This window comes from Paramormyrops kingsleyae, chromosome 19 (genome assembly GCF_048594095.1).
Source record: "Paramormyrops kingsleyae isolate MSU_618 chromosome 19, PKINGS_0.4, whole genome shotgun sequence".
In the NCBI taxonomy this organism is placed as follows: Eukaryota; Metazoa; Chordata; class Actinopteri; order Osteoglossiformes; family Mormyridae; genus Paramormyrops; species Paramormyrops kingsleyae.
The window spans coordinates 23,732,635-23,754,215 of record NC_132815.1 but is presented as its reverse complement, the minus strand read 5'-3'; the positions used below and the strand labels follow the sequence as shown (position 1 = coordinate 23,754,215).

Genomic DNA, 21,581 nt, shown 5'->3' with positions numbered 1-21,581 from the left:
TAGCTGGATAACTTGTTGGATTTAACATACACCAAATTAAATAGGCATTATCTTTGTTTGCTTAAATTTAGCCCAGACTACCTTAAATCTGACAAGATATCCAGCTAAACAAGAAATCCTGCTTTATAATACAGGCCCCAGGTGTATTTTCAATCCAATGAAAATATTGAAATTATTCAGGAATAAAATCTATTACCATACACCATACTGTGAATAACTTCAGGGAACCCTGTAGGTGACCACTGTTCCAAGAAATCTGCTGTTGTAGCTCTGCACGTGTCGATAGTCACTTACCAGTGTTTTTGACCCTCAGCTACACTAGTCATAATCTCACAGGTTGAACAAAGCAGATGTCATGTAATCGTACCTCTCTGAGAAGTTTTAAAAGGCAAAATGACTAGTAGGATAATAATTGCTGTTGATGAATTTATGGTTTATTTTTTCCAGAGCTACAAAACAATGAAGCCAGGCCACATTATATGAGTAAAAAAAAAATCATTTTCAGTGTTTTCCACGAATAGATTGCTTTTTTAAGGCATGTTTACTTTTTTACATGCCTTGTTTCAATCATTTGTGAAGCAACTTATAGCATTATAAGGAGCGTAACCTTTGTCTTGTGTTAGCTTTCTGATCCTATCTCTTATGTTAGACGGGTCGGTGTCTGGACAGGCCTTGCCTAGTGAAATTTAAAAAATATATATTTTGTTTAAATAGAGGTTCCTGATGCAGTACACAAATCTATGTGGTGCTTTTATGCATTTTAAATGTAAAAAGGGGTCGGTGCCGACCCCAAAACCAGAGCTGCTATAATCTTAACCAGATCATTTATAATTTAGTGATTTTTTTTTTCAATTTTGTTTAAATAGAGGTTCCTGACAAAGTCAAAAAGCTTTGATGCAGTAAACAAATGTGTGGTGCTTTTATGCATTTCAAACTTACAAACAGCTCAGTGCCGACCCTAACACCATAGGAAGGGTAATAAGGACCTTAAAAGTCTTTCTTCTCATTCTTTAACAGAGATGTTTTTGTGCAATCGTATAACATACAGCAATTTAAATAGCGTTTGAGGCAGTGCGTGGCTCTGCAAGCTAAACCTCTGTGCCTATAATTGGAAGGTCAGCGGTTCAAGCCTGACCTTGGCATGAATGCCATGTCTGTATGCCCTTCAACAAGGTCCTTAACCCCCAGCTCCTTGGGTGCCTCTGCAGGTGGCTGCCCTGTGCTGCCAAACTTGCTCTCACCTGCATGTGTGGCACTGAGAGCAAGATGGGGTAGGGGAAAAAAAAGGAGAATTTCCACACTAGGGGTCAATGAAGTGTCATTATTATAACTTGCATATTGACCATAACTTAAGCCCAAAACATTAACCTGAGGAACTACACATAAATATTTTTTTAATAAAATACTCAACGTGTATGCGCTCAGTCCAAAAATGAGGTAATTTAAAATGTGCAGGCAGTACGTCTGGATCTGTAATACAGGCAGATAAGTCATATGAATCTATGTTATTTATCCTTATTAGTTATCAGCAAATACCATTGCTTGGCATTGTGATTTAATTTCTCCCAGTAGGGTCCTTTTCTTTCTCTTCCCCTTCTCCATCTCTACTCCATCTGAAATGAACAATTTAAACAACGTTTAACCACCATAGCAGACACAGTGCGGCCCTCACAAGGTCATGACCCCCAACGTGCAACACAGCACGATTTACCTTAACATACTCTGTTGCTGAGGACAAGGAAAATATCAAAATGCCCATCCAAGTTTCAAGAAATGTCATTGAATATGTCTATCGCCTTTAAGGGAAGCATCAGAACACAATCACACTAACCCTTTCTTTTTTTTCCCCTGTCGTGTCCGGCAGTTTAGCAAGCAGGATGTTAGTCTGGGTGCTTTATTGTGCCAACACTTTTATTTTGCCAAGTGGAGCTTCGGATTTAAGCTCCTCTTGTTACTTGAGGTATACTCTTTATTAATCGGTTATATGTCATTGCGCCACAAAGCCGGAGCTGACAGGGGGGGTTAGTGGGAAAAAAATAGAGAGAGAAAGTGAGAAAGGAGAGAAAGGGGTGAGAGACAAAGGAAGTAGAAAAATAAATAAATGCATAATAAAAATAAAATAAGGAGGGGGGTCAGAGAGAGAGACAGGGAAAGAGAAATATACATAAACAGTAGAACAAAAAAGAAAGAGTAATAAAAGGACAGCTTCTGCATCTTACTGCTGGACACTATCATCACACCAGCTGCTGTATCTGAAAGATAAGATCCAGGGACACACACAAACAGTATACACACAAAGAAACCAGTGGTACTATTATGACATGGGAATATGCTTGTGTCAGTATCTGCTCCTGGAATTAAATACGTTAATACCAGCGGAAAAAAAAAGAAAAAAAAATTATATATATATATATATATATATATATATATACATATACATATATACACACACATACATACACACACACACACACACACACACACATATATATATGCATACATACATATGCACAAGCAGACCACCAGGAACACTGTCTAAATATTGTCGTACCCGTATCTACATCTAAGAGGAGGGAGTGGAAGCCACACACCAACTTTCACACACACACCCATACAAGGAGAAAAAAGGGGTGAAATAGGGGATGAGAGCCCTAGGCTCTCCTGTGTGTGTGTGTGCGTTCTAAGTCTATGTGTGTTGATATGAAAGTGTGTGTATGTGTGCGTGTGCATATGTACGTGTATGTGTGTGTGCGTACGCATATGTGCACGCGTGTATGCCTGTGTGGTGTGAGTGCATGTATGAGTGTGCAGGTTAACATGGAATGATTCCCAGTGAGTGTGCGAGGCCACAACAACGCCGCCCCTGGGTCATGGACCCAGCTGCCCCACAGCGGCCAGGTACCCGGGCCCCCCGCCACCGGAAGGCTGCGCGCCCACCCAAGGCAGGCAGGGAAGGAGGCACCGGGCGCCCCCCACCGGCGAGCACGAGGCAGGAACCCCACGGCCACAGGCGGCAGGCACGGATAGAGCCCGGAGCCCGGAGCACCCGCACACCCCGTGGGGGCCCCGCCAGCCCCGGGGAGACCCGCCCCCCCCCGAGAACCCCCACCCAGGGGACCAGGGGGACGCCCCGAGAGCCACCAAGCACACCCGCCCCTGGCTACCCCGACCCCCCCTCCCCCAAGCCCAGATCCCAACCCTCCCTCCCCCAAGTCCCCTCACTGCCGCTCCCACACCGCCCCATCATCCACGTGCTCCCCGTACCAGGACAAACCTGCAGACACACAGATCCATCCACTTACCCTTTTTGCGTTATTTATAGAACCGTTGGCCCAAGCAATACGGCAGGACAAGGAGATCGAGGGGTTGATAGTGAAAAGGTTTTGAAAAAAACATCAAAACAGATACTCCACTGGAGCCATCCAGCATGACAAAAATTTTGTGCAAAACATATAAAAATAATACAGGGAGAGTGATATCAAGTTTATATAAAGGGCTGGAACAGAAAATGGGGTAATTCCACACTCAATATTAGAGATAAATGGGAAAAAGAAAGCCAAATTCAATTGAGTTCTGAAGACTGGTATAATATATGTGAAGTACAGAAAACCATATGCAGCTCTAGGGGGTGGAAAGAATTCTGCTGGAAAAACATTATCAGATACTTCATCACTCCCAAGGTTAAAAGGGCGTACTCACAACATTTCTGCTGGAGAAAGCATGGTGCAGACAATGCTGATCATACACATATATTCTGGGAATGTAGTAAAATTAAACATTTTTGGGAGGATGTATGGTCACAGTTGAGGAGAATACTAGGATATAATTTGCCTAACATTTTTGAATTATTATATTTGGGAAATTTAAAAAGAGATTCTGGCAATGACATATACTTGGTGAAAATTTTACTAGCAGCGGCTAAAACGTCAATCACCAGGAGATGATGCAAAGAAGAGCCAGTCAGGGTCAGCCCCTGTTGTCTCACTCCGTGTCCCTTCCCCGTTTGGCCAGCAGGCATTGCTGGTCATCCCGTCCTTCATGTTTGTCTTTGAGTTTCCCCTGTTCGCTTGGCCTCATGGCTCAACACCTTGAGCGTCTGGTTGTCTTTGTACCTTCTGTCCTGTGTACGAGTCCCACCTCCTCTGTCTTTGTATTTTGCTCCCTAGTGTTTCATTTGAGTTTTTCTAGTTCCTGTATCTGGTGATGTTGTATTTGGTTTTTGGTTTTGTTCCTGGTGCCCCTGCTTGTCTTTACCTGTCTGTAATTCCCCAGTGTTCTGATTCCTTGGTTAGTTCTTAGTTTCCCTGTTTAGTTCCTTTTGAGTTATTAGTTTCACCTGTGCCCTGTTTCCCTGGTCTTTGTTAATTAGTCTCACCTGTCCTGTGTTAGTCTCGTTACCCCTTTAGTATTTTAGTTCCTGCTTCTGTTCAGTTCCCCAGTGGTTCATTGTAGTAGTTGGTCTGGTGCGTGCGTGCGTGCGTTGTTGCTTGTCTTGGTTATTTCGGTTAGATCTGCATCCTGTTTTCCTTCCTAGTTTTTGTTTTGTAATATTAAGTTTTTAATTATCCCCTTTAGTTTTGACCCCTTGTGGTCCTTTTGTGTTCGTAGTGTTTTCTGTTTTATTTAATAAACCCCTTTTGTTCTTGGAGCTGCAAGTGGGTCGTCCGCCCTTTTTGTGACTGCCTGATGCCTCGCTCCCGTGCCCGAGCCGTCCGGATCCCTGACAGAGCCTCCCACCGTGGATAACTGGAAGTACACTGTCGAGGAGATATTTGAACTTGAAAGACTTACACACAAAGTAAGGATTCAACAAATGGTTTTTGAGGAAAAATGGGCCAAGTGAACCACATATAATTCCCTTCATGGAGACACCATTGGAGATACGGAAATCTAATGTTTAGAATTGTGTGCTTGATTCATGTGTGACACTGGTACGATTTCTTGTTTTTGTTTTTGACTTATATGTATGTATTGTTGGAAAACTTAAGTTACAAAATTACAGATGCGGGATCTACCAAAGCTGTGTGTGGAATTCAAATAAGTCATCAAGGAATCCAAGAAAAAATTGGTCAAAATGAAAGAAACAAAGAGATAAAAGTGAATAACAGAAGGCACAGTGAACGTTGTGAAGTGGAGAAGAGAAGCCAAAATCAGGGAAGTTAAGATCTCCTTAAAAATTTAATTGTGAATTTCAGAAAGCTACCAGGAAAGACAAAAATGAATATCGCAACAATATTTTTAGAGGCACTGAAGAAGGAAATAAGCATTCCTTTTTTTTTGGAGATCTGTGAGATTAAAAAAGAAGTTTCAGTCTCAAGTGGGTATACTGAAAGACTTCTATGGATAAGTAAAACCAAAGATCAAGCAGAGATAAGAATATACCGAAGACCTCTACAGCAAAGACCTCAACAACCAAGAGATATTTAATGAGGTCTGATACACTGGAGAACCTTCAATAATGGAAGAGGAGATCAGATTAGCCTTGAGAAGAGTGCTGACAAGAGTGGTCATGGGGATAGATGGTATCCCAAGAGATTTGCACATATTCTAAAAATCTGAAGAATAATCAAAATGTTGACCTAATTATGCCAATAAAGAACAATTCAGTGGCCTACAGATTGGAAGAGATGCATTTCATTATCAAAAAGCATCCAGTTTCTACAGTTGTACAATCATACAATTTTTTTTTGTCATATCACATACCAGTACAATCACGTTGAAGATCATTCAATGCAGAGTACATCCTTACAAATTAAGATAAGAGCCTGATAGTTAAGCTGGTTTCAAGGAAGGCTGAGGAACAAGAGACATCATTGTCGACACACAATGGATAACTGAGCAGGGCAAGAAGACTTATCGCCAAAAATTATGTAAATCTGAAGATACTACTTATAAGGAAAGTAAAGAAAGAAAAGGAAAAGATAGGACTAAAGCTGAATATAAAGAAAATTAAATAATTTTTTGTCTTTTTATCTGTAGTGTTATTGATGAAGACATAGAAGATGTAATTTTTTTTTTGCCTCCTTGGAACAATCATCAACAACAAAGGATCCAGCAGATAAACGAGAAATAAGTCAGATGGACAGAAGTGCAATGAAGGATCATGAAGAAAAAGATCATGATTGTTCAGAAAATGGAATTTTCTGTAAGTCATTATGGATATGAATTCTTGAAAATGAGAAAGCAAGGCATGAGGAGTGCTGACACCTTTGGTGCTGGCTAACACATTTAAGAATGTTTTGGAAAGCAATCGAAACCAGCAATTAGATTCTTGGCCAAAATTTCACTTGAAGTACAAATGACCAAATTAAACTGAAACTTTCCCTTGAGGCACAAATGACCAAACTGAAGTATTTTATGGGCATATTATGAAAATACTTTGGCTTCGGGAAAGAGTATTGTGCCTGTAAAGTATAGGTAATAATGGAATGAGACAATCAGACCCAGACGGAAGCCGCAATACATCATGAATAGACCGAATCACAGCAAGACCATATGAACATGAACGCCCCACACACTGGATTACCACTCTAGAAAATGAGCATTAATTTCTTTATGATGCAGAATTTTAGCAATCAATTTTAAGAAAGCAACATTGTGATTGTTATTGATGTTTCATACAGTGCTTATATTATATCTACTATTGCAGAAAAATAGAAAACCACAGAAGCCTTCTGTAAACAGAGTCTTTATTCACAACTGGAAGTGAACACATGTATAAATATTTACTGATAGTGAGAACAAATAGATCAGCAACGCGACCTGATGTTAACATTCTGTTCTCTCAGGACAAAATGTCCTTTTTTACACCGATCAGCCATAACATTAAAACCACCTTCCTAATTTTGTGCAGGTCCCCCTTGTGTCGCCAAAACAGCTCTGACCCATCGAGGCATGGACTCCATAAGACCTCTGAAGGTGTCCTGTGGTATCTGGGACCAAGACGTTAGCAGCAGATCAAACTTGCTTGTCCAGCACATCGTACAGATGCTTGATCAAATTGAGACACGGGGAATTTGGAGGTCAAGTTAACACCTTGAACTCTTTTTTCATGTTCCTCAAACCATTCCAGAACAATTTTTGCAGTGTGGCAGGGTGCATTATCCTGCTGAAAGAGGCCACAGACATCAGGGAATACCACTGCCATGAAGGGTGTTTAGATGGGTCGATTGTATCAAAACATCCACATGAATGCCGGGACCTAAGGTTTCCCAGCAGAACATTGCCTAGAGCATCGCACTACCTCCGCTGGCTTACCTTCCTCCTATAGTGCATCCAGGTGCCAGTTCTGACACTCACATCCCCATTATAAGTGTTTTTGGCAGTGGACAAGGGTCACCATGGGCACTCCAACCAGTCTGTGGATACGCAGCCCTATACGCAGCAAGCTGTGATGCACTGTGTGTTCTGAAACCTGTCTCATAGCCAGCATTAACGTTTTTCAGAGTAGCACTGTGGGATTAGACCAGATGGGCTAGCCTTTGCTCCCCGCGCGCATCAATGAGCCTCATGATCCCGTCACTAGTTCACCAGCTGGCCTTGCTTGGACCATTTTTAGTAGGTACTGACCATTGCATACTGGGAACGCCCCACAAGACCTGCTGTTTTGGAGATGCTCTGACCCAGTCTTCTAACCATCACAATTCGGCCCTTGTCAAAGAGGCTCAGATCCTCATGCTTGCCCATTTTTTCTGCTTCCTTTACATCAACTCCAAGAACTGAGTGCTCATTTGCCTGATATATAATGGGACCCTTGACAGGTGCCAATATAATGAGATAATCGATATTATCCACTTCATCTATGTAATGGCTGAGTGGTGTATAAAATAGTATCACAACTAGATGTGCAAAAACTCAGCATTGTGTTGGTTCTCATCCCAGCTGTCGTTGGTATAATCTTTTCAGTTTCTTTTAAATATCTTTCCAGCTGCCTTGGCTCTCTCCTTATCAAGTAATTCCTTAAGACACAGAATTCATTGTCTTTATATTTTCCCACATCCACGTTACAGTGTTACCATTTTACACATCCACCAAACTAGTGTTCAAGATATTTTCCTCATTAAGAAACTCTTTTGGTTTCGTTCTTATCACAGATTATAAAACCAGTTCTAATTAGGAGGATCATCTCCACTGTGTAATGAAAGATCATTAGATGAGGTTGCAAGGTTAATAAATAATTAATACTTTACTGATCTCCATGGGGAAATCCTCTTTATGCCACCCCCACCCTGCTCCCTGTAGGTGAGAGTGAGCTGGGCTATGCAGGGCAGCTGCCTGTTGCAGTGCCCAGGGAGCTGGGGGTTAAGGGCCTTGCTCAAGGAACTGCAGATATACCTAGGCCAGGCTTAAACTACTGACCTTCTGATCACAGACAAAGAGGTTTAGTCCACTGAGCCACACACTGGCCCCCAATAGACATGCAATATATGAAGTACTTAAGACACCGCAGCATATTTTTGAGAGACACTTAATAAACCACTTCAGTTTCGTAGTTGATAAAAACACCCTGAGGCTAAACCCAGCCTCATCTTCTGTTCAGGCTGTTTGGCCTTAGCTGTCATCAAAAAAAAAAATACAACTCCAAATCAACAAAATCTGGCACAGTATGGAAAATGCAAAAATAAAAGCAGTGATTCTGAAATTTACCTTGACTTTTGTTTCATTGCAGACAGTATGAACGCAATATAATTCATGCTTTGTCTGGTCAGCTTCATTTCTTTTGTTAATATACATCCATTCCTGTATCCCAGGTGTGCAACACATTCCAAAAAAGTGGAAAAGGCAAAAGACGAAAAGGAGCATCCAGACTGTTATCAGCAACACATCCAAAATCCAGGGTCTGTTATGGTCTGCGGTTGTGTCAGTGCCCTTGGCAAAGGTAATTTATACTTCTGTGATGGCACCATTAATGCAGAAGAGCAACATATGCTACCAGCAAGATGACATCTTTTCCAGGAATATCCATGCGTTTTTCAACATGACAATGCAAAATCACATTCTGCTCATATTCTAAAGACATGGCTGCAGAAGAATAGCCAACATTTAGTGGACTGGCCAGCCTGCAGTCATGACCTGTCCCCAATAGAGAATGTATGGAGAACCCCATACTGACCTGTCCCCAATAGAGAATGTATGGAGACCCCATACTGACCTGTCCCCAATAGAGAATGTATGGAGACCCCATACTGACCTGTCCCCATAGAGAATGTATGGAGACCCCATACTGACCTGCCCCCATAGAGAATGTATGGAGACCCCATACTGACCTGCCCCAATAGAGAATGTATGGAGACCCCATACTGACCTGTCCCCATAGAGAATGTATGGAGAGCCCATGCTGACCTACCCCCCATAGAGAATGTATGGAGACCCCATACTGACCTGTCCCCATAGAGAATGTATGAAGACCCCATACTGACCTGCCCCCATAGAGAATGTATGGAGACCCCATACTGACCTGCCCCAATAGAGAATGTATGAAGACCCCATACTGACCTGCCCCAATAGAGAATGTATGAAGACCCCATACTGACCTGTCCCCATAGAGAATGTATGAAGACCCCATACTGACCTGTCCCCATAGAGAATGTATGAAGACCCCATACTGACCTGCCCCCATAGAGAATGTATGAAGACCCCATACTGACCTGCCCCAATAGAGAATGTATGGAGACCCCATACTGTCACACACCTTAAGACGTATTTGCAGAAAGAATGTGACAGAATATCACCTGAAATGCTTCATCGCTTGGTATCCTCAGTGCCAAAACATCAAAGTAGCGAATGCTGCAGTGTCCCAACTTTTCTTGGAATGTGTTTCAGGCATAAAATGTAGGAATGGATGTATATTAACAAATTAAATGAAGCTGACCAGACAAAGCATGAAATATCTTGGGTTCATACTGTCTGCAATGAAATAAAAGTCCAAGTAAATTTCAGAATCACTGCATTTTTTTTAATTTGCATTTTCCATATTGTCCCAACTTTTTGGGATTGTATCTAATCTGCTATATTTTGAAAAAAAAGGTGATAATACAATCCTAATTAATAATACAACTATTTACAGAATAAGAAAAAACTCATTCTCTAATTTTTACAATCCCAGGACTGTAAAATAGGAGAAATTTAAGGAAAGTCAAGATCACAGTTAAAACTGAAGGACATAACGACTACATATAATAAACTTTCTCTACAATGCAATTGCGATTAGTGCAATTTGCATGGACTTATCCTTGCCAATATTAATATAACTTCCATCCATCCGTCCATGAATCTATTTTTCAACTACTCATTCTTATCAGAATTGTAGGATTTCTTCTGGAATTCCTGTTCTAGAAAAGAGCAGGTTGTGTGAATCAGTCAGCACATTACCAAGTAATAATTCTTTATTCAATTTTAGAAATGAAATTCAGGAACACCAGGGGGAAAAAACAACTTCAGATTAACTTTACATATCCAGGTTTATCTAAAAATAATTTGTAAGAGTGTAAGCTTTGTAAATTTCTTGTGGATAAAACCACTTGCTTGCACACCTGTGAGTTGATGACGTTAAGGACTGTGATGTAAATATCCCTAGATATCCATTAGATTTCTATGACCATTCTAGTGTCATGCTGTTGTACATAAATTATTGCCAGCAGGGGGCAGGATAACACTTTGCTAAATTTACTCGTACAAAAATATATAATTCGGCGATGTCTCTTCCTTTATTATACAGCTTCCTGAAGCACATGCTATGTTCTGCCCAGTACGAAGTCTGGAAAGGTCACCCACATAACACAGAACAAAAACTCAAAAACATCAATCTTCATTACCAAAACAAAATGGTATACCTTGTGTGACCACTGTCTTTACTTATGTACATTTAATACTTAAGAGTAATCATGAGTAACCATAGCAAGTTGATGTGTGTCTACAACGTTTTCCTAGGTAGGAGGAATAATGCCAGTAGAATGAGAAAGGAACACAAACAGAATATATAGGCACTGAAGTAGTATTTATCAGAAATGATATGTGGTCTTGAGCTCTGAAAATGACAAATGGTGGAACCATGTATGGCAAAGGTAAGACAAAGACAGTCGTAGATCCGTTACAGGTAACGTAAACCTGTGACAACCACAGCAAACTGAGGAGTAGGCTGCAAGAGGGACGGTGGCCATAATGAGACCCTATGAGTGTCTCACAGTGAAGACACTGTATGTCAATATAAATCATTGATAAAATAAATATGTGCATTTCTGATACACTGATGATGTGTAATTCAATTACTCCATTTATTCCAAGACTTATTCCATACTTCAACAATTTATGTAGCTTTATGTTTTGTTACCCCCCCCAAAATAATAATAAAAAATAACAAAATAAAATAATAATTATAATAATACAAGACAGAATATATTTGAGTCATAGAACTTGCTAGATTCCCTCACATTGTGGGAAGCCCATTTATGATGTCATCCTGCCTGGTACATATTTTATGACCAACAAAGCTAATGAATATTTAAAAATAGGCAGGAATTCCACCCTGTTCAAGATATGGTTAACTGTATAAAAGGCTATACTGAAGTGTAAAAGTAGAGGCTTGTCTTGGCTTTGTGCTACATGATTACCCTGAAAGTGTAAATTATAATAAAAGATATAAGCCAGGCTCAGTTAATACAGCTATTACTAATGAAGTAATGAAGAGAAGGGACTGTATGACTATTATTTACAGGCATCAAGGGAGAATGTGTCAGCATGAGCTGCACCCCCCGACTTTCAGCCAGGGGGGACTCTCAGCACCTGTATAAGATACATCCCACATGCTGGTTAGCTTTGTGAGAGATGCCAACAGTGGGAGGTCAATGGCCATTTTCAAGGACGCTGACCTGTCAGTGGAGGGTTTATTGCATCACCTTAAATGTCCACGAAACGCTTGTACTGTGTACTTGCTATGCACCATATATCACGCACATTTCAGCATCGTTTTTGGAGGGGGGGGGGGGGGGGGCTAAATGTTGCTAAGGTAACGAGGCTGGATGGCAGCATGCCATAATTCGTTAAGGGAGTGTCTTTCCATTCATCTATAAGAAGTGGGTTGAGACTGAAGAAAATAACATTTACTTTTACTGCAAACCGGACATGGTCACAAATCATACATTTTACAATTTACATACATTTAAACATGAATAGTCATAAGCATACCCTTTAGTTTGTTTAATATACATTAAAACAGAACACATAATGTACAAATTAACTTAAATACAGGCACACATCAATATTAAATGGAATGCAAAGTTTAGACAAAGTAATGCCCAACTTTACAATATTAACACATAAATATGCAATGGAAGACTACAGGAGGCTAGCCATATCAAACATGGTCTAGAGTTTTGGTCCAAGTCCTTATTTACACCAAACAGTAGCAACACCCTTTTCAAGCATCTTGTAGCATCGCCAACGAAGGATTAAACTGTAAAACTACGGAAAAGCAGAATTAAGAGGCGAAACCAAAGTTGCAGTGCCAGTCAGTTGAACGAATGCTCCGGTGCCAAGACCTCCACACTGGTATAGTTAAATGAGGTTCCAAGAAGTTCCTCAGGTCCTGCAGTTGACGATCAGTGGAAAACTGCTTCAAGTGGAGCCTAGCTACTTTCACAATGGACCAAAGGCACCCTACTAATGCCCTCCAGGTCACATTCGATTCAGGGTTTCCAGCTTTCAGTATATCAGAAACACTGTTTCAGAGCTGTAAGTGTCCTCTTGGAGGTGCTGGCCCCAATGTAGTTCCTCTACGATGACACTACACAGGTCTTGTGATAGAGTTGAGAACTGTGCTTATGGAAGTCTTAGCTGGACCTCATTCAGTGTTAAGGCCAAAGAGCTGCCTTAAGCGATGTGCAAATATTTCCCCTTCCTGTGGGACATCAAAGTCAACCCGGTTTTCCCAATCCAAGGCTGTGACTACAGGTAGGAGTCCATGGAGGGGGCATAGGAGAAGCCAAGAAAAGCCTCAGCTGCCTCCTGGATGCTGGAGGTGACCAGGGCACTGTCCGGGGAGCAACCGATGGAGCTAGGGACAGGTTCATCTGTAAACTCTGGGTCAAAGTGCCTCAGGTCATTAGGGCCACTCTGCAACATGGGTAAACAAGGCATTAGGGATTTACGGCAATAGAAAAACCAACAACAGTGTAATATGTCTGAAACATCTGCATGCGGGGTCTTAAGCAAAGATCTCACTTACCACATTAGGGTTGAAGGGAGGTGTAAGTTTCTTGGCATTCAGATCATCCCAGTTGATTGGAGAGAAGAACATGTGGTCTTTGATCTCAGTCTGTTGGAAGAGCACAGATGTTACGAGGGTGTGCTTAGCCTTAAGTACAGCTGAAGGTGATGGTTTGGAGGGTAGTGAAGTGCAGTGCTCCTAACTGTTAGGCCTGATAGTAGTTATTTGGGGTGGGTGGAGGGAAGTACTTACAAAGTCCTGGCTGCAGCCCAGCCGCTTGCTGCGGTCCTTCTGGAGAAGGCCCTCCAGGAGATTGCGGGCTGCGTTGGAGATGTTAGGCTTTAGCTGCAGTGGCTTGTTCAGGATGTTGTCGTACATCTCAGCCGTGTTGCGACTGTAGAATGGAGGCTGTGGACACAAGACTGCAGGTTATCCTCTGCTCACCCAGACCACCTGAACTAAAATGTCATCAATACCTCAGAGATCCTGAGGTCACTGTGAAACTGCAGTGTACTCACCAAACCATACAGCATCTCATACAGCACAGCCCCCAGACACCACCAGTCCACTGTCCGGTCATAGGGCTGCTTGTGCAAAACTTCTGGGGCCAAGTACTGTACAACAGGAAACAGGGTCTCACTTTCAGGCTTCCAGCATTTCAAGCTACACAGCGATCACTGGAATAGTCAAAAGGGATTTAAAATTGAGAAATTAAGGTACCGTACCTCTGGAGTGCCACAGAACGTGGAGGTGGTTCCGTTGGGCTCGATGTTCTCCTTGCACAGGCCGAAATCCGTCAGCACAATGTGACCCTGAGAGTCCAACAGGATGTTCTCTGGCTTCAAGTCCCGATACACGATATTGAGCGAGTGCAGGTAGCCCAGTGCGCTGGCAATCTCCGCGGCGTAAAAACGTGCTCGTGGCTCCAGAAAGCAGCGCTCTCTCTGAAGGTGGTAGAACAGCTGGAAAAAAAGGGGAGGGTTAGAGGCTGCCCCACATCCAGGATCGCAGCAGACAGAATTAGCTGCCTCATGAACCAGGGACACAATTGGAGGAAATGACCTTGAGGTCCATGGACAACTTTTTCTTCCTTGCCCCCCCCCCCCTCACACAAACTTTGCCAACCAATGCAGTTACTAAATCTGGAGAACTTCTGCCCGATCCCCACCCAGCAACATCCTGGGACAAATTATTCCCCTTTTAATGAGTGGCGAGAGAAAGAGGATCTATCACAGTTTCTCATGACAGGATTTCCCCTCGTGTCAGACTGCCTCTTTACCTCTCCTCCATTGATATAGTCCAGGACGAAGTAGAGCTTGTCTGCAGTTTGGAAGGAGTAGTGCAGCCCAACCAGGAAAGGGTGCTTCACGTTCTTCAGCAGGACATTCCTCTCTGACATTATGTGCTTCTCCTGGAATAACCAGAGGATAAGATTTTTTTTTTAGAAAAAACAATCATCTGAATTTTTGCAATGCATTTTAAAGGTAACCATGTCCTGACTTTAAGGTATACATGAATTACATGTTCAGGGAAAAAAAAGAAATTAAATGTTATATCAAAGCAATAAAAACAATGTGCTTAAATGTGTTTTTTAAAGTGATGCAATTTCACACTAAATTAGTAAATTACCTCCTTCTTTTTTAAGATGGCCTTCTTCTGTAACACTTTCACGGCATAGAACTGGTCGTCTGTCCGGTGTCTTGCCAGAAGCACTTTCCCAAAGCTGCCTTTCCCAATTACTTTGAGGAAGTTGAAGTCTGAGGGCTTGGCAGTGGGGTTTGAAGATGGTCCGAGGTTGATCTGCTGTGATGGACTTGGCTGTGAGGAGGCAGGGATGGAGGGAAGGGGGCAGGTTAGTGACCTTTTAAGGGACTGTAGCTCCCAGGGACCCCATGCATATGAGATACTTACAGGTGGAGAGGGGTTAGCATTCAACAGCTCAGTATCCTGAGGGGAGCCCATGTTCAGAATGGACTGGACTTCAGGGCTACAATAGGGCAAAAGGCAAAATGATCACTGCTGAGATCCTGCACAATGCTAACAGAGTCTATGTTCCACAAAGGAGAACAAACACCACTGTCCTCTACTATCTATGCAGGTTAGCATGCTTTTCAAAACCATATGTTGACTGAAACAGAGCACAAAAGCTAATAATTATAAAATTAACATTTACTTTTGAGAGACATTTTTAAAACACTTACTGTTTACAAGCGTATGAATTAGTAGCCAGCTTCTGAATGAAATCATTCAATCCCATTCTTCTCTGCTTCATAAAAGCTGCAAGGACAAAGAAATAAATTAATGGAAAAACATCCAGCATGCTTACATTCATAACCTTGAGAGTCTGAACTGTTAATCTTTCTTGTAAAAAAAAAAATAACTATGCATACCAGTAAGAACTGCAACAACTCCTCTCATTTTTGAATAAGTCATAGGCGACGAATCAGCCTCCGTGGTAACTGTCATTGCTCCACACAGGGGTATAGCAGTATGTCCACACCACTCAGCACGTTATGGTATACTGAACTAGACTGAGCTTCTGCCCTAATTTATACGACGGCAAGGTGCAGGCGCGCATAGTAATATGATCTGGCGCTTGCGTTCCCCGGGGCGTGTCTTAAAGTTGAGTAACACTGTCTTGTACGAATCATTTTCAAGGGTCCCCAGACATATTGTGCCCTGATTGGGGGGTATTCAAAACTTACACCAATCAGCGCCTAGCGCGCTGCGCTCTGTTGACTAAAATTCAGCTCCCTATTTCAATCACTTACGGGCCGAGCTCCGCCCACGGCTGACGTCATCACATACGGAAGCGTTCACAAGTTGATGCCGAAAGTACTAGGTGTTCTTTCTTGAAACTACTTAACCGGTAAATTGCAGAATAATTCACGTAAACAAAGTACGCGTGTTATGGTACACTAAAAAAGTCTGTAACGGGTTTTCGGGCTGCCAATATGCTATTCAAAAATAATTATTTCAATTAATCTAATAATTATTATCCCATAGTTACGGCAGCCATAACTGTATTTGCATGTTGCTTTTGGGTGGCGAATTAATTTAATGGCAGTAAAAAGCTTTTAAAATACTTTTAATATGCACATAATAAAAAATCTCAGGTTATTTATTTAATGTTTATATACATACAAACTATGCAAATATTACATTGCAGTCGCATTATTCCGAGACCACCAGATTTGAACAGAAAACGGATTTATATATTTCTGTAGCTAAGTTATTATTATTATTTGTAGTAACTGGTTGAGGACCGGTTTTTCGGGACTTGGTAACAATTTCAACGTCTTCAAGTGAAATATATACATACACACACACACACACAACTGTTAACAACAAAAGTAAAGACAAGCTTGACAGAACTAGATGTCGGCGGTGTTTATCCTGTATTAGCGAGAATGGAAGAACAGAACATTGCATAAGACCATTTGCTGTAGGCAAAGGACACGCATAGCTAACATGCCGTAATAAGCGCACCATAAATATGCATACATCACACTGAGTATAGGAAGTCTGTACTCGGCTCAAAAACACTGTCTCGCTGGATAAGGTGTGTTGAAGTGTTGAGTTTCCAGCCTGTATCAGCTTGCTATAACCAGTTAAAGGGAACCATATGACGCATGAGACCCGATTTATAGCAGGACGACAGGGACCCCAGTCCGGAGACCAGCGTCTGCACTGAATATCTCGGTGTTGAAATGTGGGCTACTACAGTTGTTCTCTCAAACGGTAGACATCGCGCAGTCATTAAAAAATGAACATTTCCTTTAACCACAAAGTCGTATGTTTGGCCACAAAACTGGATCGAAAACCGACAGATTACAAATGATTCAATTGTTGTAAGGCTACTTCTTAAAAGAGGCTACGTTTAATGTTAAAATACGGATAGTACACCTGTGGAACTGTTTCACGCAAGCCTGAGAGTAATATTAAATAAACTTATTTTAATAGTATCGCATTTATTACGTCCAGTGTCCATAGCAATTCGTTAAATATTGTTTTGGATTAATTCCGAATGTTGTCAATAAATTTTCTCCATTTTTTCTTTACCTACACATAATTGTCATGTGAAGTTTATGCGAAACTGCACTCTTCGCACTGGTTGAAAACGGAACTGCTATATTCTCGCGCAAACCTAAAAGTAACAGAAAAATGTAAGAATATTTATCAATTCATCAGTATCTATACCGGCTTGTCCTTTTCTGGGTCGCAGATGTACGGAAGCTCGAGAATACTTATATACATTTTAACTTCATTAAAAAATTGTAACTGTTATATCGCAAAATGGTATTAATTTCATAGGTATTACAATAATCGATTCGTTACAACTAACCTTTTAACTCTTCAATTCTCATTTTGCCTTCCTTTTCCTTCCTCGGAATGGCAAATCCTCTAGCTAATTCCTCCCAGGTAAAATGAACTCATTGACTGTCTCCGTACGTAGTCAACACCCATTATCTAGATATATTTGCATAGGTCTATGTAAGAATACTGTAAAACCAAATCAAATCTTGTAAAGTAAAACTGGGCGTACCATTAATGGATGTTATTTAGTTCATATAGGCTACTAATTAACTTGGGCTACATACTTTTTAGATCCGATTTATAAATCCAGCTATTTCTCAAAACGAATAAAGCCGATCAGAGAATTTAACATTCTGTTTTCAGATTCGCAGAGGTTAAAGAAACTTACATGTCAGTGTAGATCGTTTGTCTTTCATCTGGCAAGAGAGCGCCTGCAGACTCTCGGTACCTCTGGAGATTTGTGGAAGGAATTTGCGCAAGAAGTAACATTCCATTTCTCAGTAGCGCCGCGGCGGATCTCAGCCGGCGAGCACCGCCCACCCCTTTACTTTGTCCTCTGTTTCGGAAGAATGCCTCTGTGGCCAAGAATGCCGGCCACATATCCCCCAAATTTCAGTTCCATTTCAAAGGACGGATTTAATTAATTTTCCTATATCAACCGAATACCCCCACCGGTTAATTAAATTATAAGGAGCTATTAATAGAACACACAAGCGCTTATTTTAGCAAACAATGATCATTAAAATTCCTTACGAATAATGCACGACTTCAAAGTGAGCCACGAAACAGAAATTCCCATTTACCAAAACATTTTAGCCCCGCCACTGACATAATCGTTTTAAAAATGTTATTCTAGACAACTTATATCGACCGCAGCCGTGACAATGACCATTGTTAACACGAGTCATGAAATACGTGCCTTTGACATTGTGTTTGTGTTTTTAGGACAGATAAGCGAAACGGCTGTGAGGGCTTGAGCAGGACCAAGCCAGTTCTCTTTTAATTGATTTCTGTCACGCTTATTGTGGAAGCGCTGCCGAAATTACAGGCGTTCTTCATTGGTGCAATAAAACCCGTACTTTACTTGCAATGCAACTGAATTGTTTTATAATTCGTGTTTGGGATCATAGACTCTTCTTAGTCATCGTTATGTGTTTTTGTTTTTAAGGCAAGCAACTGTATTAATGTGAATGAGCAAATTCCAGTCATTATGGCATTTTTCTGCATCTTTTGGCTCATCTGGTAAACATTAGGCAAACAAACGGGTCCAAACTTCATAATTGTTTCTCCCATCCCAGAACTGTATCAGTCTTTTGATCATATACTTTTTGGCTATTTGATTTTATTTATTCTTATTTCTTATTATATAAGTTTGTGATTTAATCATCTGAATGAAAACAGTAATTTCCTACTCTGCAATTGGTACACATGGTGTATTTCAGTAAAAACATCTATTAAATTTTGCATCAAGCAGATCACCTATTATGAACTTTGTCAGTTTATAATAGTTCTGTCATATGTTCAGTACTAGATCTACAGCTACATTTTGACCTTCAGTGCAAAGAAGGATGGCCATTTTGGTTCAGTTACCTTGATGGAGGACACGGTCTAGCTGTACTGTATGCTAGTAACGAGAGCAGATTCAGTCTTTTTCACTGTTGGTAGCTGAAGAAGTTTCTGTCTACTGCCACTTTTTATATGCACAACAACATATGCATTGGTGTGTGTGTGTGAGATTTTTTTTTATTAGCTAAAGGCCTGCCGTGGTTTTGTTTGATTGTGATAAGTGTTGTGACATTTCAGTAAAGCTATCTTGAGTTGGCAAGTTCAGGGTTTCGTTACAATCAGGGCTGCATTGGATCAGTGAGGATCAAGGTGACATTTTAGTATAATTACACTTGATTGTTTAGCTTGAAGGCTACATTTCAACATGTATGTGCTGAATTTGTGAGGTTCTCCACTAGATCACCACAGATCCACCAGCACAGAGGCTTTATAGTGCCTGCTTTAACTTTTAACATCTTGTCTCAAATTTCCCACAACACAGGACAAATCTATTATTCATCTGAGGAAACTTGATAAAGCATTCAATATTCTCCTTAGGATTTAAGTGCAGATCAGTAATAATTAGATTTTGTGTGTGAAGAATGCAAGGCTGTGGGGCTCATTCATAATACTTCTGACAGAGTATTAAATATAAATTACTGGTATCCTATTGGGGGTTTCCCATCGAGGGTATCCCATCGAGGATATCCCATCGGGGATATCGCATTGGGGGTTTCCCATCGGGGGGATCCCATCAAGGGTATGCCCTGCCTCATGCCTTGTATTTTGATTGATAGAGTTCAGGCTCACATTGACTGTGTCCTGAAAAAGAGGTACAGATGGATGGATGGATCAATGAATCGATTGATAAAATGATAATTATATCAGATATTGATGGCCTTAACTAGCTTTCATTCTCTCCAATAAATGGTTTGGTGTAGACCTGCTGTCCTATGGGTCTATAATCATCAGATCAGGTTATGATGACATTTTAGATAGTGCTGCATCCCCACAACTGTATGTTGAAGGTTCTTTAGTACTCTTCTATGCTCAGGGTTGTTCAGTACTCTCATATGCTCAGGGTTGTTCAGTATTCTTGTATGCTCAGTGTTGTTCAGTACTCTTGTATGCTCAGGGTTGTTCAGTACACTCATATGCTCAGGGTTGTTCAGTACACTCGTATGCTCAGGGTTGTTCAGTACTCTTGCGCTTAGTTCAGAAAAGGAATTCATTCCACCTACATATTTTGGCTGAGCAGTAATGATGGGAAAGGCACCAATCAGTTTGCTATGTATTGTCCTATCCGTCAAGATCTTTATCAATACACATTCAAATGTTGATGAGGTTTAAAAACATGCTAAGCAGTTGGGTTTGTTCTGAAATTCCTCAATGGTTTTCAAAAGCAATAGTCAATAATCAGAGAACCCTGGCTGCTAAAAGCAGTCAGACTTATAGTGTTCCTACTCATTTCAATTCAGGTTGTTTTACTTTGCACCTTCCATGCCGGTTTCCTCCCCAGTACGGCCAGTCGAGCAGGCAGCCGGGAGTCTACATTCAGCGGTGGTAAGGCCTTCCCTTGGGAGCTCAGATTCATGAATGGGTGGAAACGGTTCTCCATAGGTCTGTAAACATTGCATAACTAGGAGAGCCATTCACTGATGCCAAACCCTTAAGTGAGGAAAGCCTCTTTATTTCCACAACAGAACGAAGCCGCGAGCATCATTCAGCTAACCGTGAAGCTCCCTTCCACATTTTGTGAACCAGCTGCAGTTCCAATACTCAAGGATGAACACCCAGTAATCTAATTTTAGGGTCCTTTAATTTTTTCTTTAAAAGTTGGCCTGATATACCAGTGCCCAGCTTACAAAATATTGAACGCAATTTGAAATAAACGTCCACATTTACAGATATTAGGCCTGGGTGATTTTTGGCAGAATGTCATGTATATATGATTTCATCAGCACAGCATTCTGAAGAAAAACATATCGCATTGTAAGGAAAATATTTTCTGCAAAGGGAACTTGGATTCACATAAAACATGCTATTCGTTTTTCAAACGCACATACGCCTATTTTTTTACTGGAAGGTCATTAAAAGTCCACATATCTAGCAAAACACTTTAATTATATATGTCATTCAGCTGTAGGTATATATGGCTCGACATTGTGGTGTGGTTGTTTTGTTTCCCTGAATATCTGTCACGTTTTTCACTGACACAGGGGCAGAAGTCACATCAAGCTTTATTGAAGGCTAGTCTGTGAGAATATGATTACAGTCATGTGGTGAAATTGAAATTTATACTGATACTGTCACACACAGGAAGTTTGCAGAGGTTGTTCATAACAGAATCCACCTTTGCAAAGACAGCCTTATGCAAATAAAAGATGTATCTTTATATATCTATAAAAATGTGCCAACAAGTCAACACAAGTGTTGTCTTGGATACTTATGACAAAATACACCATACACACACACACACACATACATGTAATTTCCCCCCCCAGATTTGCTTTGG

General features: G+C 41.0%; 1 protein-coding gene across 5 annotated transcripts in view; it reads right to left on the bottom strand.

The window, feature by feature from the left end:
* Positions 1-12,087: 12,087 nt before the first annotated feature.
* The window catches only part of sgk1 (serum/glucocorticoid regulated kinase 1), a 28,504-nt gene continuing 19,010 nt past the window's right edge, over positions 12,088-21,581 (bottom strand). For 2 of the 5 annotated variants that reach the window (XM_023806728.2, XM_023806729.2), the window contains 9 exons: positions 15,406-15,481; positions 15,116-15,191; positions 14,834-15,022; positions 14,484-14,615; positions 13,930-14,166; positions 13,723-13,818; positions 13,457-13,612; positions 13,223-13,312; positions 12,088-13,110 (listed from right to left, as the gene is read on the bottom strand). In XM_023806728.2, coding sequence (XP_023662496.1) covers positions 12,943-13,110; positions 13,223-13,312; positions 13,457-13,612; positions 13,723-13,818; positions 13,930-14,166; positions 14,484-14,615; positions 14,834-15,022; positions 15,116-15,191; positions 15,406-15,481 — 1,220 coding nt within the window. In that variant the 3' untranslated portion in view covers positions 12,088-12,942. Of the gene's footprint in view, positions 13,111-13,222; positions 13,313-13,456; positions 13,613-13,722; positions 13,819-13,929; positions 14,167-14,483; positions 14,616-14,833; positions 15,023-15,115; positions 15,192-15,405; positions 15,482-15,594; positions 17,493-17,549; positions 17,871-17,909; positions 18,125-21,581 lie in introns of those variants that run through there. The other 3 variants (XM_023806730.2, XM_023806733.2, XM_023806731.2) reach the window with 3 other exon arrangements.